At 41.5% G+C, this 23,727-nt stretch overlaps 1 protein-coding gene across 1 annotated transcript in view; it reads left to right on the top strand.

Moving 5' to 3' along the window:
* Positions 1-23,727, top strand: part of Cep78 (centrosomal protein 78) — a 30,435-nt gene extending 6,708 nt beyond the window's left edge. The window contains exons 5-15 of the mRNA XM_031389841.1: positions 1,044-1,218; positions 3,479-3,592; positions 4,848-4,912; positions 5,174-5,285; positions 9,670-9,799; positions 10,135-10,180; positions 11,432-11,560; positions 19,014-19,091; positions 20,510-20,676; positions 21,761-21,929; positions 23,101-23,727. Coding sequence (XP_031245701.1) covers positions 1,044-1,218; positions 3,479-3,592; positions 4,848-4,912; positions 5,174-5,285; positions 9,670-9,799; positions 10,135-10,180; positions 11,432-11,560; positions 19,014-19,091; positions 20,510-20,676; positions 21,761-21,929; positions 23,101-23,655 — 1,740 coding nt within the window. The 3' untranslated portion in view covers positions 23,656-23,727. The remainder of the gene's footprint in view (positions 1-1,043; positions 1,219-3,478; positions 3,593-4,847; positions 4,913-5,173; positions 5,286-9,669; positions 9,800-10,134; positions 10,181-11,431; positions 11,561-19,013; positions 19,092-20,509; positions 20,677-21,760; positions 21,930-23,100) is intronic.

Genomic DNA, 23,727 nt, shown 5'->3' with positions numbered 1-23,727 from the left:
CAGACATGTGCGTGCACACAGACTTGCACACACAGACATGCACACACACAGGCATGCACACACACAGACATGCACACACACAGACATGCACACACACAGACATGTACACACACAGGCATGCACACACACAGAGACATGCACACACATGCATACACAGACATGCTCAGACATACAGACATGCATACACAGACTTGTACACACAGACGTGCACACACACAGGCATGCACACACAGACATGTGCAGACACACAGACATGCATACACAGACTTGTACACACAGACGTGCACACACACAGGCATGCACACACAGACATGCGCAGACATACAGACATGCATACACAGACTTGTACACAAAGACGTATGCACACACACACATGCACACACAAACAGACATGCACACATACACAGACATCCACACACACAGAGACGCATACACACAGAGACATGCACACACACAGACATGCACACACACACAGACATGCACACACAGAGACATGCACACACAGACTTGCACACACAGACATGCACACACAGACATGCATACACACAGACATGCATACACACATACATGCACACACACACAGGCATGCACACACACAGACATGCACACACCCAGGTATGCACACACACACACACACACAGACATGCACACACTGGTTCTGTTATGTTGGTATACATAAAACGTATGTAAAATATTTATTCAGCTTTTTATAGCTTATTAATAACCATGATACATTCCAAATATTTAAACTGTAATGGAGACCACTAGAGGACAGGATAGAGTTTAGGACTGTAGTAATGTTAAAGCAGTTCTTTAATACAGTAGAAAAGGAAAATAAATTTTCTTAAACTTCAGTGAATTGTCTTTTTACACAACATTTACACAGATGAGCAGCTGTCACCTGTGACCATTCTCACAAGCCCTGTGGGGAGGTATTCTGAGGGCAGATCCCCGCCATATTTGCACTTAGTGGGGTACGGTATATAATCAGGAATGTGTAGCTTCCTTCTCCAGTGTCTGATTTCATGCTGTTATTTTTGAAGTATCAAACCATGAGAAGGCATGAAGAAACCTGGGCTGAGAGTCTTCGCTACAGGAGGCCCGATCTTGACTGCATGGCTGGCTTAAGGCGCATCACGCTGAATTGCAACACACTCATTGGTGACCAAGGGGCAAGTGCTTTTGCAGACTCTCTTAGTGAGGATTTATGGCTTCGAGGTAAGTTAAATAAACTCCGGAAATTGGAAACTCTCTAGCAGCTTTTATTGTACTTTTATCCTGAAGTCACATATATTCTCCATAGAAAACAATGTTACCAGTAATCAAAACATCTAGAAGTTTCTACTGTTCATTTTGGCAGATTTTCAGCCTTTAAAAAAATAGATTTGTCTGTATACTTGCAGCTTATAGTCACTAGTTCTATTTATAGGTAGGGGTGTGTGGGTGTGGGTGTGGGTGTGGGTGAGTGGGTGAGTGAAGAGAGAGAGAGAGAGGGAGAGAGAGAGAGAGAGAGAGAGAGAGAAAGAGAGAGAGAAATCTAGTACTTAGTTTTCCTGAGCTCAGCACTGCAGGCCTTATCTAGAGTACTGGTACTCTTGAGTGCTACTCTTAGTACCACAAGTTTTTTTTTTTACTGTTTGCACATTTTAAAGCATTTTTATATATGATCTTGACTTAAATAAATCAACAACCATACTTTATTACTACTTTAATATATATGCTATAAACTATATATATAAATGTATATAATTATATATATATTACATATATATTAGTTAAATGTTGTTGTTTTGTTGTTGTTGTTTTTCTAGACAGAGTCTAACTAGGTATCCCTGGCTAGTTTGGAACTTGTTGTGTAGACCAGACTAGTCTTGAACTCCCAGAGCTTGGCTCTGCCTTCTGAGTGCTGGGATAAAAGACATACTCTAGCATACCTGATTGCTGTTTTAATTTTAAGATTTTAAAAACAAACATTTGTTTGGGTGTGGTTCCGAGTTTGTGTGCCACAGTACACATGTGGAGGGCAGAGGACAACTTGCTAAAATTGGTTCCCTCCTTGAACCACATAGGTTCCAAGAATGAAACTTGACTGGTCTGGCTTGGCACAAGTACCTTTTCTTGCTGAGCCATCTTGCTGCCCTGGGCTCCATTGCCATAGTTGGTGTTCATTTGATGTTCTAGTGAAATTGATGGCTATTAATAGCTCAGTTAGTTGGTTATATCTTTTGTGTCGAGAGGTGTCTTAGTGTGAGCTGTTACAGAATGCTACAGCCTGGTGGCTTAAACAGCAGGAGTTTATTTCTCCGACTTCTGGGGCCTGGGAAGTCCAGGGTTGGGCACTGGCAGCTCAGGTTTAGAGTCAGCTCTCTTCCTGCTTGTGCAAGGCTGCCCTTGTTCCCTTTCTTAGCCTAGGCTGCTTTTTGCTGCTGTGATAGAAAACTCCCTGTCTTAGTCACTGAAGAGATGCTCTGACAAAAGAAGGCATTTAGTTTGAAGCTTGCTTACAGGTTCAGAGGTTTAGTCCGTTGTCAGCGTGGCGGGGAGCATGTATGCACACAGGCAGACAAGGTGCTGGAGCAGTAGCTCGGAGTTCTACATCCTGATCTCCAGGCAGCAGGGGGAGAAAGGAGGACCTGGCATGGGCTTTTGAAAACTTGAAGCCCACCACCAGGGATACACTCCCCTTCCGCCCCCCCCCACCCTACATACGTACAAAGCCACATCTACTCAAGGCCACACCTCTCCCTGGTAATTAAGCATTCAAATATATGAGCCTATAGGGGCCATTTTTACTTAAACCACCGCACTTACCAATACAACTTGGGGAAGAAAGTTTTTTCTTTTTAATTTTTTGTTTGTTTGTTTATATAGCTTACAGTAATTCATAAAGGGAAGTCAGGGTAGGCACTCTTCTATTTAATGTATGTGATGTTTCCTCTATACATATGTCTATGTACCATAGTCATACCTACTGCCCACAGAGGCCAGGAGAGAACATTGGGTTCCTGGGACTGGAGTTACTGTTGTGAGCTCCTTCGTAGGTGTTGGGAATGGAACCCAGGTCCTCTGGAGGGTCAGTGGTGCTCCTGGCCATCTCTCCAGCGCTCTCTAGTTTAAAGAATAGTTTTCTGAGATTTCCTTGGGAGTTCAGGATTATGAGTCCAAGAACTAAGGGCAGTGTTTCCACTGCCGTCAGCATCATGAACTGATACTTGTTGTGTGATATTTTCTCTCATTGTGGGGAGTTACATTTTCTGCATGGGGGTGGGGTGAGGTCACTGTAGCACATTGGAGAAGAGGGTTGTTATTATTATTACTATTACTATTATCTTTGCATATGCTTTTCTGACTTTTTTTAATACCCAAGATTTAAAACTGCCTTGACTAGTCTTATTCAGGAATGTCCTAAGCATGAGTGGGAATTGTCTATGTTAAACTGTGTGGAGTCAGCAAGTGACCTGTTGTCTTTCATCAAAAGCGCTTGACCTGCAGCAGTGTGGCCTCACCAGTGAAGGGGCCAAGGCTTTACTGGAGGCCCTAGAAACCAACAGAACTCTGGTCGTTCTGGATATAAGGAAAAACCCACTTATTGGTATGTTGTCTGTTTAAAAATTAACTGAAAAATGTCATAAAAATGAATCTGTTTGTGTATTAGAATTTATAAAGACTTAATATATTTATTATTTTGTTTTCTAACTTTGTGGTTTTAGCAACTACTGTATTGTTTTAAATGAGCTGTACTTGGAAATTGTTCTGGTGGCTACTGATTCCAGTGAGCCTAGATGAAAAGACTGATTCTCTCAGAGTACATCCATCTGAATTTCTGACTCTTGGGAGGAACATTTCATTTGTTTGCCAATTTGTAAAGAAATTTTAGATTTTGTATGAGCCTAACCACTGGTTCAGATACTAAGTGTATAACAGTGTACTAGACTTGCTGTCCATCAATAAGGGAGTTCAAATGCAAATGTGTAAGTCGTAGGGAGTGCAAAAAGAATTTAATAAGACAGGTGGGGCACTCGCTGGAGAACTGACACTTGAGTGGACAGCTGAGTGAAGAGCAGTGCATGTGTGGAAGGATGGATACAAGATGGCAGGAGGGATGGAAGATTTGAGGGAAATACAAGGCAGGGGCTGGAGAGACGTCTCAGTGTTTAGAGCACACAGTACATTTGCAGTGACTCAGGTTTGGTTCCCAGCTCCCACGTCAAACTACTTAGAACCACCTGTAACTCCATTTCCAAGGGATCCAATTCCTTTTTCTGCTCTCCACGGGCACCTGCATACACATCGTGCCCAGACAGACAAGCCAACAGACACATGAGCAAATAAATTAATAAATAATAAATCTTGTGCTGTGTGATCAAACAGGAGCCAGGGACTTGACAGTGTAAGGTGTTCATTGCCAGGTAAGGGCAGAGCTTAGTGAGCTGAGATAGACAAAGGCACAATCTGAGAGGCCTTCCAGTCAGATGACCTTCATGAGGAGAACAGCACAGAGGGCCAAGCCGGTGGTAGTAGTACTGAGAGGGGGCCTGGGAGAGGAGCTGTGTCCTGACTTAGGTTTGGCTATGCTAGTTAGTTACTCTGCGGGGTAGAGTGATGCTGGGATGGTGCGACCTTTAATTTTCTGTGCAGAGGTTCCAGAGCCACCATAGACCTAAGTGCTGGTGGATGATGGGCAGAGTATTACAGTACACTAAGCTTGTGAGGAAGAATGTTCAGATGCAGAAATAAGTATGCTGTTTAGTTGATTGGGAAAGCAGCGCTTAGCTGGCTTCTGTTTGTAAGTAGACAGCCAGTCACTGGGGTGCACCTTGAACAGTCTCACTTTTCTTCAACTTCAGATCATTCTATGATGAAAGCAGTTATCAAAAAGGTTCTCCAGAACGGAAGGAGTGCAAATTCAGAGGTATGACTCCTGTCAGTCTTGTGGGCAGAATTTCCATTTAGTTACTGTTTCTTCTGCTTTTAGTAAAATTGTTGATATTTTTCTGCTATCTGAAGTAAAATCAGGTGGCTTTTCTGTTTTTTAAAATATTGTATATTATTCAGTTTGGGATCTGAGAACTGAAAATCGCAAAGCTTTATGAAATGTAGAATATCTTCCTCAAGTCCAGCTACAGTTGAGTCCTGCTGCCTGTAGCTGGCGTCACCTGTCTCTCTCTTCCAGTACCAGTGGGTAACATCCCCGTCATTGAAGGAACCGTCCAAAACCGCTAAGCAGAGAAAGAAAACAATTGTCCTCGGAAGCAGTCGGAAGGGAAAAGCTACCATTAGAATTGGTAACTGACTCTGTCTTTGCTTTTTAATGTCACCAACACTCGCTCCTACCATGCTAGTATGTTAATATTAAGGGCTCATCTCCTGGGTAATAACCAATGCTGATTACAGTATATTCGGGGGCCTAGACTATAATTATTCTAATTCAGGTTATGAAAATTCATGGCAGGTAGAAATAGTAAATGAATCATTTGGAAGGACTATAATCATTACTGTGTTCTAATTAACGATTGTTTGTTTTTTACATATAAAATATTCATCATGTTGACTGTTTCCTGAATGATGATTATTCTTCATCATTTACAGTTGAGATTTGTAACGGTCTCTGATGTAGGCTTACTTAGCAAATAGTGCTGAGGATTGAACTCAGGATCCCATGCATGGGAGGCAAGTGCCCTACCACTGAATATAAAGAGCAGTGCTGAGGACAAGCTTTTTGATCTAGATCTGGAACAGTTTAGGAAAGTATTCCTAGCTTTTTTTGAGATTTGTTCTTGTGTGTTGCCCGATTGACCTGGGACTTGTGATTGTTTTATCTCAAGCTCCTGAGTAGGTGTGCAGGTAAACAGCACCATGCCCAGCTGGAAAAGCATGTCTTAGTTAAGGTGCCTGATGTGTGACACTATGTCCCCATTACAGAAGCAGCTTGAGGAGCGGGGGTTATTTCAGTTTGCGCTCCACATCACAGGCTCATCCAGGGAAGTAAGAGCAGGAATTCAAGACAGGAACATGGAAGCAGAGCTGATGCAGGGCCTTGGGGGAGGGCTGCTTACTGGCTTGCTCATCCTTGCAGTGGTGGTTATTATTTTGGAGGTTGGCTATGCCCCTTTGTTGCCTTTAAATATCTATTAGGGGTTTCTACTCCACTCAGATCATTTAGTTCCCAAATAAAGGATTCAGAGACCTTTAGATTTATGATAAGCTTTAGAGCACTAGAGCTGTGCAGATACTAACCCTCTGTGCTATTTTGTCTGTTTCCCTATCAGAATACCCGAGATGTCACTTGCCATGTTTCCTTTGGGCTTCTTTTGCTCCATCACGCCAGGCCTTGTAGGCATGTGCTCATGATCCATGCCACCCCATGGCGACCTCTTTCTTCTCTCTCACTCTCCTCCTGGTCCTTATGTGAAACCCCAAGCCTAGGGAACCTTTTCTCTGCTCCTTTTCTTCTGCTCAGCCAAGGCTGTAGGCATCTTTCTTAACCAGTCAGAGATTAACTTGGGGAGCAAGGTTTGCATAGCATTATTTGGTGTCCGTGCGGATCTGCTCTTCAGGGGCAACTAGATCTTTGGGGCCAGTATTTATAGTTGGAGTACATAGCAGCACCAGACCAACCTCCTACACATCCTGTTTTCCCAAACGCCCCAGGACCACTTGTCCTGAGGTGGCACTACCCACAATCCATCAACATCATTTAAGAAGATGGCCCACAGGCCATTCTGGTGGGGACATTTTCTCAGTTGAAGTTGCCTCTTTCTAAATGACTCTGGCGCTGTTAAGCTGACATAAAACTAGCTAACACAATACTCCAGTGTGTATTATAGTATATAAATACACTTCTAAGTATTAGTTAACCTAAAATTTAGGCTACTAGTTTTGTGACTGGGTACAGATGGCAAGGTTCTTTTTATAGCAGTAACATTTAAGGGCTAGCAGGTAGGTAAAGGCCTTCAGGCAGAGCAGCCTGAGCTGCACCCTCAGAAGCCACGGTAGAAGGCTAGACCCAACTCCTAGGAGTTGTTCTGGACACACACACACACACACACACACACACACACACACTATACAAACACTTATACATACAATAAAAGAAAACATGATGAAAACTATGTAACATAAACATAAAGTTGAGATTCTTCTAAATGTATATACATTTTTTGTAATTTGACTCTAATATTTTTGTGTTTCTAAAAAATTAAAAAAAATTTTTTTTTTGAGGTAGGGTCTTCTGGCTGGCTTTGAATTTGCTGTGCCTTTCCTTCTGCGTGCTAAGTGCTGGGACTATAGGCACAAACCTTGTATGTAGGAACTTATGTTCTAAAACGCTCTGTCTTAGTCTTGGCCCAGGATAGTCTTGAGTTCACCGTGTAGCCACAGGTGGCTTTAAACCTCAGATCCTCCTGCTTCTACCTCCTGAATGCTGAGGTGACAGACAAGTACCACAGTGTCTAGAATTACAGGGTGATAAGTAAGGGTGTGACTTAGGCAAGCAGTCTTAACAGCCTTGCTACAGTCCAGCCCAGAACACATTACTTTTAGAACATAACCCTTTTGTGCTAAGAAAGAATGACAAAGTGGAACAAATCCACGTCTGATAAGAAAGGGGTATATACATGCATATATGTGTATATATCCATATATATACACACACATATATATTATATATGTGGTAAGATCCATAAAAACTATAACAGAACAAACAATGTTTATTATCAGTCACTCTAGAAAGATGTTTGTGGTAACTTTCTATGCCATATAAACGTCTTTCAAAAAAGAAGTACATTTTCATTAAGCAGTTTATTTGTAGTAAATAGTAATAAGTGTCCCGAACAGTAATTGATTGCTTACCGTGTCAAGAGGAAGCTGTCTGCTAGCTTCAAGTACAGAACAATAGTATTTTAGCAACAAAAAGAGGGGGCTTGGGTATCGTGCTGGTCCCTAAAGTTTATATTGTAAGTATTAATCGAAGTATTTCAGTTGATACAACATTGTAAAATGAAGAAAAGGGCTATGCAATGTTCTTTGTGTGGCTTTAGTAGTGATATGTGGCCAGGCATTCTACAATTAGAAGAGCAAGTGTTTGCTTCTCAGTGTTGCTGGATGGAGTGGAGCCATGGCTGCAGTTCACAGCGCACTGAGTAAGAGGAATTTTATTTCTTGGCTCTTTTGCTATTTGTCTCAGTTATTTGGAAACATGGGGGTCAGCTGACCAGTGTCTTGCTATATAGAGTTTAGTGGGGACAGAGCTTATATGTTGTTATATATCTTTTGTTAGGAATATGTGTTCAAGAAGATGATAACAACTTTACTACATTTTTTTGACAGAATACATACCAATTATTTTTGTCTTAATTAAAAATATTTTAACATAGCCAGGTGATGGTAGCACATGCCTTTAATCCCAGCACTGGGGAGGAAGAGGCAGGTGGATTTCTGAGTTTGAGGCCAGCCTGATAATACTGATTAAGTTCTAGGACAGCCAGAGATACACAGAGAAACTCTGTCTTGAAAAACAACCCCCCCCCAAAAAAAAAAGCTAACATTTTCTGAATATCAAAGAAATGGTATATTTCTGTAAGAAGTCATATGTGGTCTACTACCATAGGCTGAAATGTTTGTTCTATAGAGGTAATTAACTTAAAAAATGGAAGTACTTGGAAGATGTCCTCTGATGGCCACCTGTGTGCCACGGCACACACATACAAATTAGTGTAATTTTACAAAAACTAACTTTAGGGAACTGGAGAGATAGTTCAATGGTTAAGAGTAGTGACTGCACTTCCAGAGCCCCTGAGTTCAATTCCCGGCACCTACGTGGTAACTCAAAATTATCTGTAACTCTAATATCTGACACCCTCACACAGACATCCATGTATGGAAAACACCAATGCAAATAAAATAAAAATAAATATTTTAAAAATTAGCTCTAAAAGATATATGATGTATATTACTATATATATATATATATATATATATACAGCCTCTTAGACAGCAGTCCAACACTGCTGAAGAAGTTCTAACATGTAAAAGAGGCCAGAAAGATAAACACAACAACCATTTTGTTTTATTTGTTTTTATTACATTTGGGATTTTTTAAAAACAGGATGTCACTATAAGACTGACATAAAACTCTTGGGCTGAGATGAAATAGAACTGTTGTAGTAAACCTTTGTTATTTGTTTTCAATGATAGCAGAGACAAAAACTTAAATGTGAATTTGAGAATTTGTTCTAATTAAGTGTTAATATATGGATTTAGCTGCTACATGTATTTCATGGCTAAGCCCCTCTTTTTATCCTTTTTTTTTGATAAATTTTACATTTGTTCTTTGTGTGTGAGTGTATGTGTGCGTGTGTTAACTCACGTGAGGACTGAAAGCCATCAAATTGAGGACAGCATCCACTTAGCAACCTTTACCCTATTTGCAGTTATTCCTGTAATCCACACGCTTATAAGGGAGAGGCCAGAAGGTTGTGAGTTCAAGTGTAGCGTGAACTACCCAGGGGAACCCTGTTCCAAAAAAGTTTATAAATTACTCATACTTCAGTGGTTTTGATATCATAGTTCGTTGTTCATTTGTGTTGTGTTAGGAATGTGTGAGTGGTGCTCTGTAGACCTTTAGTGCATCCTACTTCTCTTTAATCACTTCCTTGAACATATGTTTAGCTACAAAGAAACCTGTGAGTAATGGGAGAAAACACGGGCTCAGTAAAGACTGCTATGCTCCTGATCCTCGGCCTCCAGGCGCATCTGGTTTCTTGCCCTGGCGAACAGCAGAACGTGCAAAAAGAAATAGGTAAGGTGTTCTTTCCTGTGCCTTAGTCCTGACAGCTATTATTTGGGAATGTCTATTACGAAGTTCAATTGACTCCAGAAGTGGAAGGGGCCAGCTTACTCACAGCCTTTGCCCAAAGAGTGCCCTAAGGAAAGATAAAAAGTGTGGATCCCCTGGAGCCGAATGTGTACAAGTAACCTGTCCACCATTCTGCTCAACCTGTTTGGTTTTTTTCATAGCTTATTTTGAGGTATTTAGTACTCTGGTTCTATATGAACAGTGTACATAGTACAAATAAGTTTGATCCTGTAGTGTGCATACATCAAAATATAACTTAATTGTTGATATCCTTTTAGGAGTTCTTCATTAATCAACACCCGTGATCTGTCTAATCACCTAAAGGTATGGATTTGTCATTTTTCTAACATATAAGGATCAGAGTAGGAGAAGAGCAACTGGAAGGGGCAACTGGAAGGAGCTTTGTAAAATGCATTTTCCTCCCCGAAATCAATTTAAAGTCTCCTGATTCCTGTCCCAGTGCCGTGGTACAGGGCATTGTACCTTCTGTGCATATGAAACACACTGGGGAGGCCTTGTGGTTACATCCATAGATACCCCATTTCTCCAGGCAACATAAGCTGATACTCACAATAGGTTTGACCATTGTTTTGTACTATTACAGAGTTCATCACTAAAACATGTCCCAATTTTTAAGGAATGTTGCTTTGGGTACATGTATATGTTACACACACACACAGACACACACACTCACACATATTCCACATGTTAAAGTCAGGGCTACAAACAGTCCCTATCCCACTGGCTCGGTTCTGGAACAGGCTAATTCTGTCAGGATGCTGTGTTCTTCTGTAGTTAGTTGTTCATGGAGGCTACAGATCTCTAAAGAGTAGGAGAGCATCTAATGCGCCACCCTGCATGTCAGCACTACACTCTACACTCTACACACTGAGGTGTTAGCATGCCACCTTGTTCTGCCATCGAGGGTTTGCTTATCCTGCAGAGTTATACACTCAGAGTTATATAGTGCACTGGTTCAGTCTGTACATTTTCAGTAGGGTTATGACCAATTGGTTTTTAACTAGAGGGAGACCTTAAAGCTTGACAGGAGAATCAGACTGCTCCTACACTAGTTCAGTCTGCAGGATGAAGAGAAGATGAGGTGGGTTACTTTCAACTGTGTATATGGATGTGATTTAATTTTTAAAACCATTCTAGTTTTTATTAATTACACCTACTGACTTTATATTCTGTTCATTCTTTTCCTCCTAAGAATTATACTTCTACACTCTCCATGTCTTATAGTAGAGAATAAATTTATTATCTGTGGTATAAAAGTTGACCTAAAAAAGAAGTGTTTATTTTGGCTCCCTACTTGAATTGTGTAGGAGGAACTTAGCAAATATGTGCAATGCCAAACAGTAATTGGCCATATGAAGTACATGGTTTTGTAGTAACAGCAGGAATAAGTTAATGGCATTTTTCTGTTATTGATTGTTTTAGGCTAAGGAACAGTGAGATACATTTATAAAAAAAAAATCACTTGATAGTTTAGACAGATGGATTTGATTAGATATCCTCTGGTGTTTAATATTTGGCTTATAGTATTAATAAGTCATGTCCTCTTTATTTAAGCAATCAAATTTCCCCGTGACTGTGACAGTAGAAAGCCCTTCATCATCAGAAACTGATGAGGCTGAGGATTCTTCAGAAAGTGTCCAGGAAGTGCCTCAGAAGACCAGCGTGAGACAAGAGACATTGCAGGTACACAGCTCCTCCTTTCAGGGTACAGAGACAGTTTCAAAGTAGAATCACTTCTTGGCGAAGCTTGATTGTGAAACAAGCCCAGGCAGCTCATTGGAGTCCTGCTTGCCCCTCAGTTCTTACTCTCCTCAGTGGTACAGAACAAGGTGAGATGAGCGTATACATACTCTACAAAATAAAACAGCACCAATTTTTCCCTTCTCAGAATCAGAACGTTAGCTACAATGAGAACTTTAATGACCATAAAATAAATGTAAGGAGATCGAGTACTGACACAGTGAGCTGATTCAGTGCTCTGTGTATGAGTATCTATACATATGTTCATTATGTATGCATGTGGAGGCCTGAGGACAGCCTCAGCTGTCATGCCTCAGCTGTCATCCGCACTGGGTTTGTTGTTTGAGGAAGTTGTTTGGTTTTAAGAGAAAGTTTTTCATTGGTTCAGAATTTGCCAGTTAGGCTTGTCTACCTGGCCAGTGCTCTGCCCCTTTGCTTCTGGGGTGCTGAGATTTTGAGTGTCCACCACCACACCCTGCCTCTTCTCATGCTCTGAGGACCACCTTAGGTCCTGTGCATGTTAGCCTGGCTTTGACTGGGCTAAACGTCCTCAGCTCAGCACTGTTATTTGCAAGGCCAGGAAACTGATGACAGTACTAGCTGAACTCTCTTATCATGATTGAAATATAACTTTGTTTTTAGTAAAAGTAAAATTGGAAAGAGGTTCTTTTGTTTTAAGATAGAGTCTTACGTACCTCCAGTTGTCCTTGAAGTCATTGTACCTCAGACTGGCCTTGGGTTCCTGGTCTTCTAGCCTCCCATGTAAGCTACCACCCTTGGCTGAGAAAAAGCTTTTGTTACTGATATTCCCCTTTCACAATATTAAAAAATTAAGAAACTATACTTTATTTTAAAACTGGGCATCTAATGTCATTCCATTTTTCTGTTTAGGTAAGCAGAAAGGAAAATTAGCTAACTTAGCAGATTTTTGTACCTTAAACATAAGGTTTATTTGGACTTTAAATCAGAGCTGATTTGTAATAAGTTCTGGGAGACCTTATCTTTTAGGAAAAGTTTTGCCTTTTCTTGTGGCTTACATGATTCACATGCAATCAGGGGAAGGTGCTGGGACCTGGATTTGAACCCAAAGCCTCATACTATTAAACATGCATGCTATCACTGAGCCATACCACCTACCACACAGTGACTGCTTAAAACTAGGTCTGTCTTGGTATAGAACTTACAAATCCAGAAATGGCTATCCATCTGTTATTTGTTTGTTTGTGTGTTGGCTTAACACAGCAGAGATTTGATTTTCACATTTCTGAGAGTAAGGACGTCCACAATCAAGGTCCAGCTGATTTGTATGTGGTTAGGGCCCAGATTTCTAGTTCCCAGATGGTGCCTTCTCAAAATGTCATTAATGATTGAAGGGCAGTTACCTATTTTATTTATTTTCTTTAAAGCCAGCTATGGGATACAGCTTTAATGGCAAACCAATTTCCTGGCCAGCATATAAGGCCTTAGGTTCAGTCCCAAGCATTACACATCCCCTGAAGATAAATGCCACAGCTGCCTTTTTTTAAAATTAAAATTCACAATACTTATATAGAGAATTCTTGAAGTAATCACTTACAAAATTCTTAGGAGAGAACCTGTGTGGAGCACATGGGAACACTTTTCATCTTGTCTGTAAAGAGCCCAAGTGTTTTATTGCTAAGATATAGAGGAGCATTGAGCCCTGAGCATTTTTTCTTTTTTTTTTTTTTTTTAAATTTATTTATTTTATGTATGTGAGTACACTGTAGCTGTCTTCAGACGAGGGCATCAGATCCCATTACAGATGGTTGTGAGCCACCATGTGGTTGCTGGGATTTGAACTCAGGACCTCTGGAAGAACAGTCAGTGCTCTTAACCACTGAGCCATCTCTTCAACCCTGAGCATGCTTTCTAGGTATTGGGTTAGTTTCCTTCTCCAGGGTCTGAGAGAGAGCTTGGTCAGTTTTATGGGGTTGTTCTGTTTTGTTTTCTTTCTGATTGTTTAAATGCTATAGACTACACTCTATCCATGCTGGCCAAGCTTTCTATAACTGGTCTCTGACCAAGCCCTGGAGACAATACTTCAAAAGTGTCTGTAGTCACTGAGGAAGACCAACGCTAGGAACTGCAACTAGAGAGTTTCTTATTAGATATTTCCTTTATTTACATTTCAAATGTTCTGCCTCTCTTGGTTTCCTCTCCGGAAAAAGAAAAAAAAAGCACTATCCCCTTCCCCCTCCCCCTGCTCACCAACCCACCCTCTCCTGCTTCCTGGCCCTGGCATTCCCCTACACTAGGGCATAGGGCCTTCACAAGATCAGGGGCCTCTCCTCCCATGATGTTCAGCAAGGCCATCTTCTGCTATATATGCAGCTGGAGCCATGGGTCCCTCCATGTGTACTCTTTGGTTGGTGGTTTAGTCCCTGGGAGCTCTGAGGGTACTGGGTGGTTCATACCGTTATTCCTCCTATGGGGCTACAAACCCTTCAGCTCCTTGGGTTCTTTCTCTAGCTCTTCCATTGGGGACTCTGTGCTCTGTCCAATGAATGGCTGAGAGCATCCACCTCTGTATTTGTCAGGCTCTGGCAGAGTCTCTCAGGAGACAGCTGTATCAGGCTCCAGTCAGCAAGCAGATCTTGGCATCCACAACAGTGTCTGGGTTGCTGTCTGTATATGGGAGGGATCCCTAGGTGGGGCAGTCTCTACTCAAGGTGTATTGAGGACCCTCTTAGTGTATATTCACTTTGAGAATCAGCTAAAATGTGTAAAACCACAGTAAAGACAGTAGAAAGGGTTCTCACTTAACTAAATGAGAAGGTGAGTGGAAAGAAGTGTAACTAATCTAGTATGACATGGGAAACCATCCCTTAGCTGGGGCATCATGCAGCTTGGAGGGAACCTAACCTGTGCTCCACTGTGCAGTTGGAAATGGGACATGCCGGGAGTTGCTTCCTGAGGGTCTGAGGGTGGTGCTGGGCAGTTGTAATCAGTCTTAGGTGGTCATTATGTGAATATTCTCTGAGGACTTCATTCTGTGCATATTTAGTCACATCAGCATTCTGTGGCAAAAAGCCTGCCTCAGGCAGTGGCCACCCTAGAGTGTTGAATGTGAGTGTAGGAACAGACTGTTTGATCATAAGCCTGCCTATAGTAACTGAATTCACGTGTTCATTCATTTTGCACCGACTAATTGTGAATTCATGTACTCTTCTGAACTTGTATATGTGCTAATTCACTTAATCACTGTGCATTTAGTAGATAAGGAAATCAGGACCCAGAGTTATAGAATTTGCTAGCTAGTGGGTCAGGTCTTTGCCCTCAGAGAATTTTCAGTTTTTAGGGAAAAAAAATCAAAAACCAAAATTTAACTACTATTAAGCAAAGAAATGGAGACTAGGGAATGAGATCAACTTCTCCACTTGTTCTTAAACACATTTTCTATGGCTAAAGCCTCTTCCTTCATTCTTTATTGCCTGCTTTCTTTGTGCTAGGTATAGGAGGTGATAGAATAAATGCTTAATAAAAGATGTTTCTCTTCTTTACACATCTCACAGTTCCATGGGGAAAGTAAATCATAGTAGATGTGATCTATCAGAGTAATAGGCTGGCTTAGTTTGGTTTCTGTTGTTGCCACAAACACTATGACCAAATAGCAAGTTGGGAGGAAAGGTTTTATTCAGCTTACATTTCCATATTGCTGTTCACCAAAGGAACTCAGGCAGGGCAGGAACCTGGAGGCAGCAGCTGATGCAGAGGCCATGGAATAGTGCTGCTTACTGGCTTGCTTTACATGACCTGCTCAGCCTGCCTTATAGAACCAGGGACTACCAGCCCAGGGATGGCACTACCCATAATGGGCTGGGTCCTCCCACATTGATCATCAGTTGAGAAAGTACCTTGCAGCTGGATCTTCTGGAGGCATCTCCTCAGCTGAGTCTTCTTCCTCTTTGATGACGGCAACTTGTTTCAAGTTGACACAAAACCATCCGGTACATCGGCTTTGTTACTGCAAGCAGTGTCAAATTCTAGGTATGTGTCAGAAAGCTATTAGGACACAGGTATTTCAGGTCATGAAAATGCTCATCCGATACATACCTCTCTAAACCAGGAGACTGAGGCAGGAGGATGGAAAGTTTGAGTCCAGACTGAGCTACATAGTAAGCCTCTATCTCAAGAGTGCTGAGAGGAGGGACACTTGATACAAATATTGCATTGTCTGACTCTGTCCACTAGGGGGAGAAGCTATTCATGTCATTGCACTTGGCTGTGCTGTGGAGAGCCAGGCAGAAATGGAGATGTCAAGAGATTGTCCATGATTGGGTAGGACTGCAGTGATGACACTGTTTCGGTGTCACCCATGCCCCTTTAAGTAACCCCTCATTTGCATCATATAAGTGAGTTCAGGAAGTTCATTGGCTTGCAAAGGAAGGGCACACTGTAGTCTCCTTTCTCAAGCTGTGGTGCGTTAAATCGTTATGTGAATCATAAACATAGGAGTTTGCAATGTCTTTCCATAAATGGATTTTGTGTGCTGGTGAGACGGCTCAGTAGTTGAAGGTGCCTACTGCCAAGCCTCATAACCTGAGTTCCACCGCCAGGATCCCCATATCCCATGGTGGAAGAGGAGTTGTTGTCTGACCTCCATATATGCACTGTGGCACACATATTGCTCACACACACAGACAGCATGCCATAAATGTACTGAACATTTTATTTTAGTTCTAGGAACTGTTAGTCGTTGCCCTGGAAAAGAGGCTCAGCAGCTAAGAGCATGCGCTGCTTTTACAGAGGGCTTGAGTTCAGTTCCTCCTGCTCCTTACTGCTCCTGTCACGTGGCTCTCAGCCACCTGTAACTCCAGTTCCAGGGAACCCAGTGCCCTCTTCTCCTCCTCCCTCCACAGACACTGCATGCACATGCAGAAATCCATCCCCATATGCAACGGTAGAAGTTTTTAAAAGATCAGTCTTTAAAGAGAAAAGGAATTTGATATGGTCAAAGCACTTAACAATATTCAGACATATAGTCTGAGTATAAGAGTACTCAATTTTCCATTGAGGAAATATTTTAAAACAGTTTGTTGAAAGGAAAACAACTTTGTTGACACACTTAGATATTTTATATCTTTGTCTTCCTTAAAACATTACTTTTTAAAAGATTTTTATTATATATATATGAATGTTTTGAGGTCATGTATGTATATACCACATGTGTGTCTAATACCCAACAAGGCCTGAAAAGGAATCGGATCTCCTGGAAACAGTTGTGAGCTGCTCTGTGAGTGCTAGAAGTTTAGCTACCGAGCTATTTCAATGGTCCCAAACTAAACTTTTTTTCTTTTTTTAAAGATTTATTTATTTATTTTATGTATATAAGTACACTGTAGCTGTACAGACTGGTATGAGCCATCATGTGGCTGCTGGGAATTGAACTCAGGACCTTTGCTCCCTCCAGCCCGCTTGCTTCGTCCCAAAGATTTATTTATTATTATATGTAAATACACTGTAGCTGTCTTCAGACATGCCAGAAGAGGGCATCAGATCTCATTACGGATGGCTGCAAGCCACTATATGGTTGCTGAGATTTGAACTCAGGACCTTCAGATGAGCAGTCAGTGCTCTTAACCACTGAGCCATCTCTCCAGCCCCCAAACTAAGCTTTTAAATTAAAATTCTGTGTTTAAGTAAATGTTCACAAGCCTTTAAAATAATGCCCAGGGGCTAAAGCGTTAGCTCGGTATTTAACTATTTGTCATTAAAGCTGAAGGTTTGTAGTCTGGATCAGAACCAGCATAAATGGTAGGTGTGTGTGATGGCTTACCTGTACTGCCACCCTCTGCATGCAGAGATGGACTCCTCAGAGCCAGCTCACTAGCAGGACCACCTGTGTTTGTGACCTGCATTTGATTAAGAGACCTGCCACAAGGAAAGGTAGAACAGTGAAGGGCAGTTCCCAGCATCAGCCTCTGGGCTCCACATGCATACACACACACACACACACACACACATACACACACACACACACACACACACACACAACTGCAAAGCCAAGTGTTAGGCTACATACCTGTAATCCCAGCACTTGTGAGGCTAAGGTAGGAAGATCCATGAATATAAATACATTGTGAGGTTTTAATATATACACATTTTGTTTACTATTATACAATCAACTACTCAAATAATGGTGGTTTTTGACAATAGTAGATACTTGTTTTATTTCTAAGCCTGGAAGTTGAATTTGTTGCTCTGGGTTTGATGGCTTAATACAGTCCCCTTTTATGAGTTCACAGTTCTGACATAAAAGTGCAGACAGGAATCCCTGCTCAGAATATCACAAAAACCGAGACCATGGCGCAGGCCAGACTCTTGCCATCTGGCAGTGCTGGGAAGGGGTCCTCTTCCAGGCAAGCTGGTGGTGGCACTGTAAATCGGCTCTTAGGGCCCGTTTGCTTGCTACTTGTTGGTCAGGGGACCCTCTCATCTTCTGTGGGCCACCTCCTCTTCAGAGTTGGCAATGAAGAACTTCTCTGTTGTCTTAACTCCTTTATAATAAAAATCTTTTTCATGAAGAGCCTGGTACCTTTAAACAGGTTCCCTACTTGTGTCATACCCACACTATCCTGAGCTCACTTGCTGTTAATCATCCCCTCACAGCAGCTCCTGCGTGAGCGATGGCATTAGGGAAATATTCCAGTCCTGGGAAGTCTTAGGGCCTACTTCATGATTTATCTATGACAAATAACCACACCTCCGTCATCGAGGATCATAAAATCTCACTCAGTTCCTGAAAATGATGTGCAGGTTGGTAAAGAGCAAGGTCAGCCCTTGTGCAACCAAGACTGCTCCGAATTCAACACCAGCTGCATAGCCAGCAGAGGGTGCGCTGCTCTGCTCCCTCTACCTTAGCCAGGAGTCCTGCTTTTCTTGTAGAGGGTTGGTGGTTACGTTAGCGAATATGTTAGCAAGTACCTAGAGAACTAAGCACAATGCTTCCGTACAATAAAGTGCTTTAAAAGTATTGCATTTTTAAGTATGCATTTTTGTTGCAGTTGTATGATTTTGGTATGTTAAGAGTGGTACAGAGTTTTCTATTATGAAGAGCCCTCAAGTAAGAATAAAAATTTCCTTTTATGACTTTAATTTTTTATTGGTGATTCACTGTTATATGTATCTACTTTTTATGGTAAGCAACTGCAACTCTTAGAGGTTTAAGTGGGGTTTAAGTGAATCTGTGATGTGCTAATTTTGATACACTTTAGTAATTAACTGCACTAGGTGGTATGTGTAGGTGTAGTGACATGTCATCCCACTGCCTGAGGTTACTTCTGGCTTTGCCCTTCTTCAGTTCTTGGTCTATGTAGCTGGGAGAGTGGAGGGACCGGAGTGCAGTAATTACCACGTTTCCTCCATTTCTTACTAGGAGAAGCTGGAGGAGTGCCTCAAGCAGCTAAAGGAGGAGAGAGTGATCCGGCTCAAGGCTGACAAGCGCGTCAGTGAGGTAAGCAAGGCTTGCTCCCATATTTTGAATTATTTGTTGGTTTCATTTGTTTTAGTTTCAAGTTGTTCTGTACTTACAAACTTTAAAATATTTGAAAATGATAAGGCATAGCGTATTGTGCACCGAGTTGAGCATTTTAACCTTGCATTCATTCATTTAGTGTCATTAGACATGTTCTAAAAAGTGTATTGTAAAAAATGTAAGCAATAGCTTGCCCCTCCCCCCTGGCTTTTGACTGCCATGTATGAAATGTATTTGTTAGGCTTATACTGTGTATGCAACGTAAGTGGTGGTGAGGCCATCTTCTCACAGTGAATTAGGGAAGCAGGTACTCTAAAAAGCCCAAGAACATGGGCCTTGGCTCATGGTGGTGGTGCATGGCTATCGTACCAGTGCTGGGGTGGCTACGACTGGGGCACTATGCCTGGCCAGACTCAGCTTTTTAAAAGTTAGAAGTCTGAGGTAACGACAGGCTCCTAAGAATGCCATGGGAGATAGAAGTCTGTTCTGTGAGCACTGAACTACACTATTGGACTATGCATAACACTGACAAGTTTTCCAGCAGTGCTTTTTAACCACATGGTCAGTGTAAAGAAGAGTCTTCAAAGTGCATGTATTGTAACCAGTATTGAGCACTGGGAGACATAAGCCAAAAGTATGTTATGTAAGCCCTGTCTTTCTGAGAAATGCCAAGGTTGGGTTCATGTGTTGCCTGAGGAGAGAGCAAGAAGCTACAGAGAACTGCTCAACGTTGAGAGTGGGAGCTGAGCATCAAGGCTTTAACATAAGGACAATATGCCTCAGGGCCTGCAAGATGAGGGACTTGCTGTCAAGCCCAACCACCTGAGTCGGATCCCTAGTCCCTACATGGTGGAAGGAGAACTGACTTCTGCATGCTTGTTGTGGCACATGCCCATGCGTGAACACATATATATGTTAAAAAGTTGGCATATTGAAATCAATCCTTAGTAGATTAAGTATAGCAGGGTTATAATTTTGCATAGATCAGACTGTTGTGTTTTCTAATATCAAATGAACCTTAGGTGGTTAAATCTCTGCCGCACGATGGTCCAATGTGAGTTTATCAAATGAACCTTAGGTGGTTCAGTCTCTGCTGCACAATGGTCCAATGTGAGTTTAAACAATTAGGGATGTGTTCTTTGGAAAAATCATTAGTAAAACAATAACTATCTTCATCTACTTGTTATATAGGAAATTTCACCAAGTGTCTCCAGTGAAGATCATTATGTGTCACGGTTAATGTCTTCATTGATTGAGAATTAGATTAGTTAATTAAATGGTTTAAAAAGTGTAATAAGTTAATTACATTTTTTTAATGTTTTAGTTTAGGTATTGAAAACTTTTCTTTAGATGATTGTAAAGAAATTACACCATGCATTCTCAACCTTCTTTTGTAGCTGGAATATGAAAATGCCCAGCTAAGAAATATAAATTTCTCCCTGTCTGAAGCCCTTCAAGCACAGTCGTTGACAAACATGATCCTGGATGATGAAGGAGTCTTGGGCAGCATCGAGAATTCTTTTCAGAAGTTTCACGCCTTTTTGGATCTGCTTAAAGATGCTGGGTATATCTGGAGGGTGGGCCTTCTCTCTCCAGTGGCTTTAATTGTAGCTTACTGAGGAACTGGACACCTTTAGCATCCACAATACATTTAACATGATTACCAACAGCATGTTTGATTTTAGCTTTTTAGTGGAGAATTCCTTTTAAAAGAAATGCAGCGTGGGAAACCTGTCTTATTAGAAAGCCCATCATAAAAAAGTAGCATAAAGAGTACTTGGTAGTCTTGGTAAAGATAAGTTAATGCCATTTGGCATATGAGTTGTATGCAGTTTTGTTTACTATAAATATATCCCTTAGTATGTTTTTAAAAGGACTAAGTTAAAGATCATTTTATTACCAAAAAAAAAATCATTTTATTGAAAATATTTAAGAATATACAGGAGATTTCTTACCTTTTATTCTTCTTGCTTATTAAATAAGTTTTAAGTCAAATTCTTCTGGCCTCTAGGCTTCAGGATATAGTTGATCTCCACAGGTGCTGTAGACACAGGAGTAGGTCAGAGTTCCCACCTAAGACTGTAGTGTCAGAAGAAGATGCCAGTCAGGCATGCTGGCACACTCCTTTAGTCCAGCACATTAGTGGTAGAAGAAGGAACAGGAGTTCAAAGTCACCCTTAAGTACATAAAAATTTTGAGTCTCGCTTGAGCTACTTGAATCTCAAAATCAAAGAAAAAAAGATGCTAAAAGAGAGAGCTGAAGGAGGTTGATGGAGCAGTGTTTGAGGTGAATAAGAAGAGTGGCTAGAAGGAAAGCTGAGGAGAGGGTCAAATGTATGGAGATGGCAGAGGTTGAAGCTGTTGGAATAGTATTTAAAGTGAAGCGGAGATGGCTGCTATGGAAAGCCAGGTGATGTGTCAATTCTGAGGAGAATTGGGGTGCTAAGAGGATGGGATGATGTAGTCCAGAGCTCACAGAGCAGGGTAGAAAGGTGGCAGTTAGAAGGGGCTGTTGTCTGAAGTAGGCATCAGCTTCTCAGAGTTTTAGGTCACGGAGTTCATTTATACACCTATTTCGTTCTTGTAGGTGTGGGTGAATTTAAGTTGTTCCCAAGTGAGTGCCTTTTCCTCTTCCCTCCTGTCTGCAGGCTTGGGCAGCTTGCCACTATGGCTGGTATAGATCAGTCAGATTTCCACCTATTAGGTCATCCCAAGATGAATTCTACGGTTAATACACCTGTAGAAGAACAGAACGCACTTGAAGATGGAGATGTGGATACAAAACAGACTGCTACAAGACAAATGCAGGATATACGAGTAAGTGGACCTGTCAGACCTTTGTTCCCCAGATCAGAGAAAGTAATGGTGCTCTCTCTCTAGAAGAGTTAAGTTTGTACCTATTTCCAGAAGCAGCCTCATTGTCAGTGAGAAAACGGGGCTAGGCATGATGATGCACTTTTGATCCCAGTGCTTGGGAGGCAGGGACAGGCAGGGACAGGCAGGGACAGTGAGGTTGAGGCTAGCCTGATCTGCATAGTGAGACCTTATCTCAAAAAAAAAAAAAAAACCCAAAAAAACAAAAGTGAAGTTTTTTTGATAATTTATACTTGGAATATGCAATCTTCAGTGAAGAAAAAGAGTAAAGAGATTATCAGAATTTAAAGTTTTATAAATGGCTATTGTATTCATGTCTTGTGTAGGTTTCTATCTGTATGCAGTCAGCTTACAATGAAGGGACACTGATGAAGGTCCAAGTGCTAGTGCAGAGAACGTCAGAGACCAGTAATCTAGACAGACTAGCGTGCTTACACCCCCCAGTTAGTGGATGGAGGAGGTTGGCCAGCACAGGAACTCCCCCCCCCGCCCCCTTCCTGATATTTTTTTCTTCTGCCTCACCAAGACCCAGCAGCCAGTCTAAGACTTGTCTGAGAAGTTGCTGGCTTGAGAGCTTAGTTATGTCACACCTTGGATACTTCACATACACCGAGAGGCTAGGAAGTAGGTTTCTTAGAAATAGTTTTGTTTTATTTTTTTAATGTGGAAAATTGAAGCTAATTATAGAGAACAAAAAAATGCTAAAAATATACAGCTAACTCAGTATATATATGTATATGTATAATCATATCAGTATATATATATATCTTGTATAATTAAGAAAATGAATGACTATAGAATCTTCTGAGTGATGAACTGAGTGCTTAGTAAGCTCACAGTTACAGGGCTAGAGAGGTGGCCTGACTGTTGAGAGAGCTATAGCTCTTCTAGAGGACTAGAGTCCCTAGCTCATGGCTCATAACCACCTGTAACTATAGCTCCATGGGATCCCATGCCTCTTCTGGCCTCTGCAGTCATGTACACATCACACACACACACTTCCCTAACTAAAAATAATAAAAGTAAATATGGAAAAAAAGTCACAGTTATACAGTGAGGCTCTCACCTCTGTAGTGGCTCACTTTGTTCTTAAGCTTTATTGTTTTCCTCGTAGTGTCAGAAGATTACCAGTGATGCTCCGACTCCTTTACCTCTCGACACAGTCCAGGTTCCGGCTTCTACACAAGAGGCCGCCGGAGCTTCTAGAGACAACCTGGGAGTTGTAGGCCTGGAGCAGCAGGAAGGATCTGCAGCAGGATTCTTTGCTAAAACAGGCTCTCCTTTAGCAGATGGCATTTCTGGAGGCAGGAGTCAAAGAGAAGAGATGGTGTTGTCTAAACACAGCAGGTCCTCTTCAGAGAAAGGGAGCACAGCCAGTGAGCCCTCCAGAAGGCAGTCTGCTGAGAGACACTCCAGGAAGGACCCGCTTGCCGGTGCTGACTCTCCTGGGAACTCAAAAAGCAAAGGACCTGGGGATAAATGGTCTTTGCTTAATGAGCCAATTAAAAGTGAATCTTTGAAAAAATGCAGTTCTAGCAAAAAAGAAAATAGAATGGTGACTGTCTCGTCCAAGACTATCAAAAGCAAACCCAATCTACTAGAACATCCTGAAAGTGGGTCTGATTTTGAATTTCAGGAACGTGTCCATTCATCAGCACACCTGACCTGACATAGGTCTGACCTTTTGAAATTATGATTTTTGCCTTCAAATTTTAATAAATTTTCTTATGTTTTTATTATA

The sequence above is a fragment of the Mastomys coucha genome, unplaced genomic scaffold (assembly GCF_008632895.1).
Source record: "Mastomys coucha isolate ucsf_1 unplaced genomic scaffold, UCSF_Mcou_1 pScaffold21, whole genome shotgun sequence".
Lineage (NCBI taxonomy): Eukaryota > Metazoa > Chordata > Mammalia > Rodentia > Muridae > Mastomys > Mastomys coucha.
This window is presented reverse-complemented; position numbering and strand designations above follow the sequence as displayed.